The sequence below is a fragment of the Macadamia integrifolia genome, chromosome 2, assembly GCF_013358625.1.
Source record: "Macadamia integrifolia cultivar HAES 741 chromosome 2, SCU_Mint_v3, whole genome shotgun sequence".
NCBI lineage: Eukaryota > Viridiplantae > Streptophyta > Magnoliopsida > Proteales > Proteaceae > Macadamia > Macadamia integrifolia.
Window position 1 is genome coordinate 36,180,442 of NC_056558.1, and position 10,738 is coordinate 36,191,179.

The following is a 10,738-nucleotide window of genomic DNA, read 5'->3' on the forward strand; positions in this document are numbered from 1 at the left end:
TTTTTACACTTTTTATTATTTTTTATATGTAACACCGAAATTGGACCAATAATAAACCGATTGACAAACTCTTAAAAGAAACCGTTAACAGACTGAAGTCATCTAAACTAATAGTTTTCACCTCAAATCGGTCAAAATCAATCACTAATCAGAAGTGAATTTATGTCAAAATCGATCATTAATCGAAGTGAGTCGGTCAATGCCGATTCCAGATGCGATTCACCGATATTTAAAACCCTGTGATAGTGAGAACATAAAAGAAAGAAGGATAGAGTTTTCCTTCACTTCACCCAGAGAGTGAAGGAAACACCTTGCTCCCAGCTTCATTGAGTATCGCGACTCGCGAGTACGGTCACCTGACGATTCTTTTGAGAAAGAAACGAAGGGATCTGGTACTGTGTTCTTACATCTGAGTCATCTCGGATTCTAATCCTTTCGACGCCTTCGGCCCTTCCGCTTCTATCTGGAACACCTCCTTAGCAGTTAGCACTGATCGTCTCCAATTCGGCCATTTCTGGCCCAAGCACGAATCTTTCATGGAAGTTGGGAAGAAGAGTGGAAATTACACATCCTCATGTTCTTGCGATCCAGTTTCCTGTTATTTAACTTCATTTCCCATCGTTCTCTTTCAAGGCCACATCTTTTCTTCTCATCTTCCACCCGAAAGACCACAAGGCTAACTAAACAAGAATGTTTACTTTACCTCCTAAACTGCAAATCCATGAAAGATTTGAAACAAATACAGTCCCAGATGTTCAGAGCTGGGTTTCATCAGAACAGAGATGCACTCAACAAGCTCATGGTCTTCTGTACGGACCCAGATTCCGGGAATTTACAATACGCAGAGAGAATTTTCAATTACATTCTAGAACCAAGTCTCTTCTTATACAATTTGATTATCAAAGCATTTGCAAAGAAGGGTAATTTCAAGAAAGCTGTTTTACTCTTCTCTGGATTGAGGGAAAATGGTTTGTCCCCCGATAATTTTACTTACCCATTTGTTCTTAAGGCAATCGGATGTTTGCGGGAGTTCATCGAGGGAAGGAAAGTTCATGGTTTTATCGTTAAAACTGGGCTTGAGTTCGATTCTTTTGTGAGGAACTCGCTCATGGATATGTACTTTGAATTGGGTTATACTGAAACATTGCAGCAGTTGTTTGAAGAAATGACTGAGAGAGATGTTGTTACTTGGAATGTTTTGATTTCAGGGTATGTTAGGAGTGGGAGATTTGAGAATGCACTTTTTCTTTTCAGAAGGATGAACTGGGAGACTAGCGACCGACCTGATCAAGCTACTGTAGTGAGCACTCTCTCAGCTTGTGTTGCTTTGGGATACCTGGAACTAGGTAAGGAGATCCATGGTTATATTTGCAAGGAGCTTGAATTCTCAACTATAATTGGTAACGCATTGGTAGACATGTACTCTAAGTGCGGTAGTTTAAGTCTGGCACGTAGGATCTTTGATGAAATGCCAATTACAAATGTGATTACATGGACGAGTATGGCGTCTGGTTATGTGAATTGTGGTCAGCTGGATGATGCCAGGGATCTGTTTGAGAGGGTTCCAACAAGGGATGTTGTTCTTTGGACAGCTATGATGAATGGGTATGTGCAGTTTAATCGTTTTGATGAAGCTTTAGCTCTGTTTCGGGAGATGCAAATTAAGAGAGTCAAACCAGATAGATTTACTCTGGTTGCACTCCTTACAGGTTGTGCTCAGTCGGGAGCCTTAGAACAAGGGAAGTGGATTCATGGACACATTGAGGAAAACATGATCAGAATAGATGCTGTTCTTGGTACTGCTCTTATTGACATGTATGCAAAATGTGGATGCATAGAGAAATCACTGGAGATTTTCGAGAGCGTAAAAGAGAGAGATAATGCCTCATGGACTGCAATCATCTGTGGGCTTGCTATGAATGGCTTGACCAGCAAAGCACTAGAACTATTCTCCGAAATGAAATCTGCCGGTGCCAAACCAGATGCTATCACCTTCATTGGAGTTTTAAGTGCTTGTAGTCATGGGGGATTGGTGGAGGAAGGTCGTTGCTATTTTGATTCCATGAGGAAGGAACACCAAATGGAACCAAAAACTGAACACTATGGATGTATGGTTGACTTATTTGGCCGTGCTGGTCTGCTGGATGAAGCTGAGAAGCTTATAGAAACAATCCCAAATGATAAATTTGAGATTACAGTACCTCTCTGGGGTGCTTTGCTTAGTGCCTGCAGAATCCATGGAAAAGTTGGGAGGGGTGAGTGTGTGGCCAAACGCCTTGTTGGAGTTGAATCTAGCAATTCCGGTGTTCATACCCTTCTTGCCAACATGTATGCAGCAGCTGACAGATGGGAAGATGTGACTAAGGTGAGAAGAAAGATGAAGGAACTTGGAGTCAAGAAGGTCCCTGGGTGTAGTTCAATTGAGGTAAATGGCATTGTCCATGAGTTTCTAGTTGGAGATAAATCACATCCAGAGATGAGCGAAATCTATTCTATGTTGACTGACTTGGCCAAGCCATTATCAGGCTTGGAGGAAAATGTTATAGAAAGGGAAAACATGATTCCAGTGACATAGTGCTTGAAGGATTATTTGGGTTTAGAACTGAAAATATAAGAAGAATTTCCCTCAAGGACCAAATGAGAATGTTGTCGGGATAACCTTTTTATGGTGTCTGACTAACTGCCTAAGCAAGTGTGCATCTAGGTTCTGATTTTTCAACAGTGAATTAAAGACCGAGTTTCTTTCTTCAGCAGTGTTCATTAAGCAATGTGATGGTCATTCAGGTGCATCAGTCGGCAATTCAAAATTTAGGAAGTTGAAAGTCAGAAGAAAATATCTTGAGCTTCATTGGATTTTTTTGGTGCAGTGGTAAAGTATTTTTATCGATGTCTAATTTCGCCCGAATCGTGGGGATCTGAAATTTTTTATTTGTTCATTCAAGGTGTTTGAATAAGAAAATTATGCACAATTTTCTTTTGACCCAAGTTCTATACAGTTATAAGAAGAGGAGGAGGCTTAATACAGATTGTGCTTTTCCTGAACCATGATTTATATTTATACTGGCTAGATAATAGCCAAATGGTTAAAGCAGCAAAGGGATACAAGTTAAGGTTATCTTCCATCAGACTCCCAAGTTATAGACTGTTTGGTGGGGACAAATATAAAGTACTAATGGTGAAGAGATGACAATGCAGATAGGGGGAGAGATGAAATTTAGCCATGGCCTTGCAACATGCAGGGTTTGATGTAAATTTGGTTTTGGAAGACCAAGCCTTCTTAGTCGAGACTCGAACCGGGCATCTGCCCCGGCAGTCTGAACCTTTTACCATTGATTGCTTTTCTCTCTATTTTATCCTTAAAATTGATTCTGCTTTTTTCCCACTTTCATGTAAAATTGAGATCTCTATATTCCAGCCTTTGTTTGATCCTATTACAAATACTAAACCGTCTTGAGTATTTTGCTAGAATCACTGTTCTTCACAAAACCAATTACATATATAGAACTGCAATTCAGTATATGTAATATTGTCTGCGTAACTCTTGTTACCAGCAATTCAAAACAAGGAATCGTGTCCAAATTGGCACAAAATTAAGGATCCATTTGTGCTGCCTGCCACGGTCAGAAATGTTTAGGTTTGGAGCTTAAGGCGGTCACACACATTTCTAGACATTGAATACATGCCAAACGCCCTATTACGAGAATTTAAATCACATTTTGACAGGCTTATCAAGAATTCAAGATCAGTTCGTCTTCAATAACTTTTCCCCAGACAATCCCCAACCCATGCTTTACTTTGCCCCAGTGTGAGATCACCTCCAGTACTATACCAAGGCTTAGGGTCTTGTAGTCGACCTCGGTGAGCACCCAAAAAAAATTGCAGATGGATAATGCTTGACCATGGAAAATTTTAAATCCTTACCAAACTTTTGGCACAAAAAAGGGAAAAACCCTTACCAAACTTTTCTCCTGCGTTCACTATTCAAACAAATGGATCACCGTCAGCAAAACCACTCCATTAAGAATATTTAATGGGGAACCTTATGTTTAGATGATTGGACTCTTAAATAACGGAAAATCTTATTATAACTTGTGATTATAGTTGGTGGAAAAAAAAAAAAGCGCAATTTTAATTTTTTATTATTTATTATATTATTTTCAAATGAAAGTAAATCTTATAATTTCACACTGTGTTTTTGATGTGAATCTCACGCGATTAATCTATTACATGGGTTAGACGTGTACTCATATAACCAAGGTTTTACCCTTGGACCTAAACAATAACAACTTCTAACTTCATTTTTTGAGACAACAAATTGCATCCCCTAAATAAACAATGAGCAAGTGTTTTTTATTTGTCCAATAATGGCCCCTGCGAAACACACCCCCCAAGGAAGGCATAATGATCATTATGCTCCCCTTGTCATTATTGTGAATTAATCGTCATTATTATAAATTAATCCGGTATCAGCAATGCATATTAAGGATATGAATATAAAGATCCCAAAATCGGTTATGCAAAGCTTTTACTATATTTGTGCAGATTTTTATGAGATTCTTCAAAGTTTGGTAAGCATCATCATTGGGTTGGGTTGAGTTAAGGTCTGTAGGCTTTTAAATGAAAGAGGACTAGGAATCCGAAAATTAAAGGATATTAGTATGTCCATGCGGTTGAAGGTTCTATGGCGTATTATTTTAGAGAATTCCATATGGAGTACTTTCTTCAGGGTTCTAAAACTTGGTGGAGGTCCTTGAGCTTAAATAGTTTATCTTATTAAAGTCTAAATGGCTGGTTGGTTATGGTGAGGTGAATTTTGGCTTGACAACTGGTCGGGTATGGGCTTCCTAATCGACTATGTTGATGGCGCCTTGAATGTGAACATTGAGATTCAAATAAAAAACGTGCTTAGAGGTGATGGCAGTTGAGATCAAGATGTGCTGAATGTTATTGACTTCTCGGAGATTAGGGATAATATAATAATATTCTCAGCTCCAACATTATATTATCAAGTAAAGTTGACAAATTGGTTTGGACCCCGGTGAGTGATGGCTCTTTCTCTACTAAGTCGGCATGGAATGAGATCCGATTGCACTCTCCTCAAATTCCTTACTCTAAATGGTTGTGGAATAAGTCAGTTCTTCCCAAGTTTTTTATTTTTTATTTTTATGGTAAATCTTAAATGAAAAGATTCCAACCGATGATGCTTTGATGAAAATTGGTATTCCTTTGGCATCTAAAGCTCTTGTTATAGGGATCTTTGGAGGGAAACGACAACCCACACTTTATTGGTGGAAACAACTATTTCTAAGGTTTGAGCTTTTTTCGGAAGAATAATGCACATTGATGTTATTTCAACTCAGGAACTTGGTACTAGAATCCTTTATTGGCAGTCCCGTGCTGGTGTCAAGGGTATTTGCGAGTACATCACGGGCTTGTTGCCAATATTTATTGTTTGGGAATTATGACGAGAAAGAAATAAGAGAAGACATGGTGAAGGCTCACATGCATCAACTACCATCATTGAGAGAGTCAAAGATTGGATTCGTGAGATCATTTATCCCAATAAATTCTCTAAACCCCTTTCTTTGAGAGATGATCTTATTCCGCAGGCTTTTAATTTAAGGGTTGTCTAGTTGTAACCTAGGTAGGATATAAAAGGCTTGTAACCCACTTTTAGTTACCTAAAAAGTCTTATATTGTGAAAGAAATGATTGGTTCAAGAAAACTCAAAAAGTAATTTCATGTGTTTATATTCCCAATAAAAACTTAAAAGTTGCTACACCATTTTTTATGACAAGGTGTTTAAAAGGGTAGAAATGTAATTTTATCCTCAAATAGACCCATCATTACGTTTGGAATCTCAAATCTCAATTCCTTGTCTCTCTGAAGTCCAACATGGGATTGAAAAAAAAAAAAAAATTATACTAACCGTTGAGTGATTGGGACTATTGCTTTGAGTAAGGGTGTTCATTTCCAATCCAAGCGGGTTGGACTAATCAAGAGAAATGTGAAACGAACCTTTATCGATTTGAATTTTTATCAAACCGGTAAAAAATTGAAATGGACCAGATCAAGAGAATCGAAACCATAAAAGACCTTATAACAACTTAAAAAAATTACTAAAAGAGAACATATTACCTACAAGAGGCCATTAAGTCAACTCAATAAAAATTGAATCGGTCTAAATTGAAATTGAACTTTGATTTCAATTTGGCCTAATACTAGATAAAATCTAGATCAAAGTGACCAAAATCGGAAATGGATCAAATCAATCACAAAAGCCTTATAATCAGTCATTCTGAAACAACCTGGATAGGTATTACTATGGTCGATTTGGATCGAAATTAGTTTATTCAACCAATGATTTTAAACTTGAAATTGAGTATCAAAACAATCCCTCTAGTGATTCCAATTCTAAATTGACCATTCTAGAACTTTCAAAGTTGGATAGTTCATGACCAATTCTAATCCAGATCGGCTAATACCAGAATTTTAACTCAAAATCAAAGAATAAATTGGTCCCTAATGATTCCAGTCTGGATCATATCCGAATCAATCACAAAAATGCTAGAATTGACACTAAATTCTAAAAACCAATAGCCTAATCCCAAAAATTCTAGATATGCCATTTTATAATGATCAAAATTGGGATTGATCCGAACTAGCCAAATCAACTAGGGATTTTAAACTTGGAATTGGAGATCAAACTGATCATGGTTTCAAGTATCGATCTGGGATCAATCGTATCGGTTGAGACTGATCCTCGATCCGAATTCGTTATCCGAATCGTTTCAGGGGTAAAATAGGTAAAAAATAGTACATTTTATAAAAATCAAGGGTAAAATAGACCGATACCCACCGATCCCATCCGATCTGGATCGGTATAGAATCGGCATCGACAGAGACCAATACTGATACCGTCCCCTACATCCTTGGAACTGATTCCTAATAATTTTGATCCAATCGAATCAAAGTCGAATAAAAAGAATCCTAGAATCGCCCTCAAATCTTAAGACCCACGATCTAATCCTATAAACCTTATAATTGATTTTAAACACAGAATCAAAGATCAAATTAGTAGCTGTCAATATCAATCAAAATCCAAATCAAATTAGAATTGACCAGAATCAATCCCAAAACCCTTAGAATCAACCTATAAAATATATTATAATTACAAAATTTCACATGTCATCATTATAGTAGTACCAAGCCTACGATATTACTTTACGAAAAAAAAAAGCATACAATATTGCCATTTATCATCTTTCTGGATTTTAGTTTTCTTAAAAACACTGCATATTTAATACAATTGATTTCTTTGAAGAGAGAAAAAGAGAAATGATTAGAACTATCTTACCCACCTCATCTCTAATGCACAACAATAGAAATTATTGCAACATAATTGATACATGAATTTCTGGGAAGAGGTTTTGTTTTCTCAATTTCAAAAAACAAAACTGAAGTCCACCAAAAATTTTAAACCCTAAAACACATAAAAACATTGGACATGCCGAGAAGAAAGAGAGCCTTTACTTGACTCACTGGAGATGATCTTGCCAAACTTTATGCCATAAAAACCAAGAAATGTAACAAAAAGACTCGCAAGGAGGAAGACAATTAGTTGGGGCGAGGGGTTGTTTGGAAAGAGTGTATTCATTCTTAAAATACTCATCGTTTTGCCGTTTAAATCAAAGTAACGATTCAAAAAGTTGAGGTTGAATTTGCTTTTTTGACTTTAAAAGCAATCACAAAATGACAAAATAATGGGGACACATTTTTTACCTTAAAAGCAATGACAAAATGGCAAAATAATGGGGACACAATAATTTAGGTTACAAGGTTTTTGTAACCGGGTAGGTTACATTTAGACATACCCTTTAATTTAAATCCTCCTATTAGTCGAGTCTAGGCTCCAATTCCTATTTATTGGTGCCCTTCCTTTCATGCTAAACTGAAAGTGGATTGTGCAAGTAAAGGAAATCAGGACAGTAGCGGTGGGGAAGGCATTATTATAAACAACAACGGGAATATTCTTGCGGCAATCTTCAATTTCTATGAGGTTCAAATTCAATGGCTAAGTTGAGAACTCTTAGAGATGGATAGAGATTGTGTGGGGAATTGGACCTCTCCGATTTTTATGTTAATACTCCTCCTTGATTGTGAAACTAGTTACCTAAAGATCCTGTAATTTGTGGAGTTGTTGATATTGATTTCAAGAAATTATCAACCTCTACGATTCTCTGAGAGCCAACATCTCGTTTTTATTTCGGGAAAATAATCTAGCAGCGGATTGGTTAGCTAATTTTGCTTGTGAGTCTACAATAAATTTGATCATTTTCCAGGATGATCTTAATTGCATCATTTGAGAGGATAAAACTGGTTTACCAGTCTTTAGAATGTAATAGTTATTTTATAAGTGTTTTCTTTTGGGTTTTGAAAGTGATAGAGTAACTTGTCTCTTGTGGGTTGGGGTCCCCATTGTCTTTTTATTAACAGTTTCATTTTTAATAAAATTCTAGGGGCTATCTAGGTCCAGACAGTATTCGGGATAAAAAAAAAAATTAAGAATATGAATATGAAATCGAAACTATTTATTGAAATGGAATCAAACCATTTACACTAAAATCATGAATCCATTTATTAAATGGTTCGATTTAGGTTTTAAAATTGAGGTTGTGATTCAATTTTTATTTTAAAGTTTAAACCAATAGTAAACCATTTAAATCAACCGTTAAATCGATAACATATACGTGATAAGTTTAATTCATTCAATGTTATATTTACATACATTTCAACAAAAAAATTTAAGTTTACATTAAACAACTTATATATATATATATATATATATATTCAATGTTATAATTTACATCCATTTCCCAAATAATATTTAAAGGTAAAGAGATTATTGGGATAAAAAAATTAGAAAACATTAAAACCTCATTTAAACCGAAACCATTTATAAATGTTTTGGATTTTAATATATGAAATCATTTAGTAAATGATTTTATTTTGGTTTTATTTAAAAATCTTGTACCCTATTGAATCGAATCATCTACACCGAAATCAAATCGATTAACACCCTTCATATATACTACTCATGTTTCTAAAATTTGGATCAGAATGATCAGTATCAGCTGATTGAAACGGTATCGGCCATGACCGATCCCGAGCGGCTAAAATCACAAATTTGCAATACAGCTTATTTCCATGTAGATACAAAATTTTCATTCTTCGTTAGGTAATCAGTAATAAATCTATCTTCATTTTTATTAACTTTCTCTTACTAATTGATCTTCCCCGTCCCAATTGGGATCGCCGGAAAATGTGATACAGTTTCCAATCAGAGACACTCCGGTGGTGGATCTGATGATCCATACACCTCTCAGACCTCAATCCTCAGAGGAGCTAAGAAGATCTGGAACCATACCTCCTCACCCTCTCATCGATCCACTCCCTCATATCTCCCAACACGATTTGACTATTCTCCTCTGGTTCTCCCTGTATCAACGAATGATACATCCCCTCGTACATCTTCAAAGTCTTGTCTTCACTCGACGCCTTATCGAACAACATCGTCGAAGATTCCGGCGCCGTCACTCCGTCAGCCGTCCCGTGCGCCGTCAGGAACGGAGCCGTCACCTTGGAGAAATTACTCTGTATGTATTCAGAAACCCTGAAAAGCTCTCTCATGGTTCCCACCCTTGGTTTTCCGGTGTACCGCCGGGGATTCGATGCGATGATCTTTAGCTTCTCTGGATCTTTAATGGCCTTGCCTACCATCTTGTTGTCCGGCATGGAAGCCCAAGTATCAGCCATCCCGAAGAGGAGACCGTACACGAAGAGCCGCAACTTGGAGGGCTTCATCGGCTCCGGAATGATGAAGAGAGGTGCGGAGAAGATCAGGCCAGTCCACGTGCCGGGCTCGGATTGGAAGTACATGAGCATAGTGGCGGCGCCGCCCATGGACTCGCCGAAGAGGAAGGCGGGGAGGTGGCGGTATTCGTCGCTGTTTCTGACGGAAAGGAAAAAGGAGAGGGAAGTGGCGGCGATCTTCTCCATATCACCGAGGTAACAGCGGAGACCCTCGGAGCGGCCGTGACCGAGGAGATCAGCGGCGAATACGGCGTAACCCCAGGTGGCGAAGCTGATACAGATCTTCTGGAAAAGCCAACCGGTGTCGGAGCCATAGCCGTGGGTCATGAAGACGGTGGCCTTGATGGGGAGATCCAAGGGGAAGAAGGAATGGGTGAAGATCATACCATTAGGAGTATTGAAGTATGACTTGGTGTTGCGGACTCCCTGAGAGGCGTAGTATTCTTCTTCTGGCATGTCGCCCCAGAAGTTGGGTGGGATGGGCATTTGGGAATCAGTCGCCATGGTTGGTTGGTTGGTTGGTGATGTTTTAGATTGGAGAAGGTTGCAGAGTGGCAGGGATGGGTTGGGTTTTAAGGTTTGGGGAAGAGATACCGCTAAGTCGATATCGATATTCGATATCAATAAAAGGTCACGACGGAAAGCGGTTTCCACCAACCTGGTTTCTTTTTTTTTTTTTTTTTTTGGTCTATGTCCTTTTGGCAGGTAAGGAGTTGGTGAATCACTTTGCGGTGGGGTCCACATTCCACTACACTTCAACAAACCAAACAATTTTTCATTATCAATATGCTCGATCAATTCTGATAATCACCCTTTCTGGTGAATCACCAATCCAACTTCTTTGAGGAACTGTTTTTTTTTTTTT

General features: G+C 37.9%; 2 protein-coding genes across 2 annotated transcripts; one reads left to right on the forward strand and one right to left on the reverse strand.

Moving 5' to 3' along the window:
• Positions 1 to 279: 279 nt before the first annotated feature.
• On the forward strand, positions 280 to 3,382 carry LOC122059634 (pentatricopeptide repeat-containing protein At1g31430-like). Its single transcript, XM_042622552.1, has one exon. The coding sequence runs from the start codon at positions 575 to 577 to the stop codon at positions 2,573 to 2,575; it is 2,001 nt and encodes a 666-aa protein (XP_042478486.1). The 5' UTR covers positions 280 to 574; the 3' UTR covers positions 2,576 to 3,382.
• Positions 3,383 to 9,239: 5,857 nt separating this feature from the next.
• LOC122091207 (caffeoylshikimate esterase-like) lies at positions 9,240 to 10,482 on the reverse strand. Its single transcript, XM_042661058.1, has one exon. It carries the CDS (start codon positions 10,375 to 10,377, stop codon positions 9,406 to 9,408), a length of 972 nt encoding a protein of 323 aa, XP_042516992.1. The 5' UTR covers positions 10,378 to 10,482; the 3' UTR covers positions 9,240 to 9,405.
• Between the last annotated feature and the right edge of the window lie 256 nt (positions 10,483 to 10,738).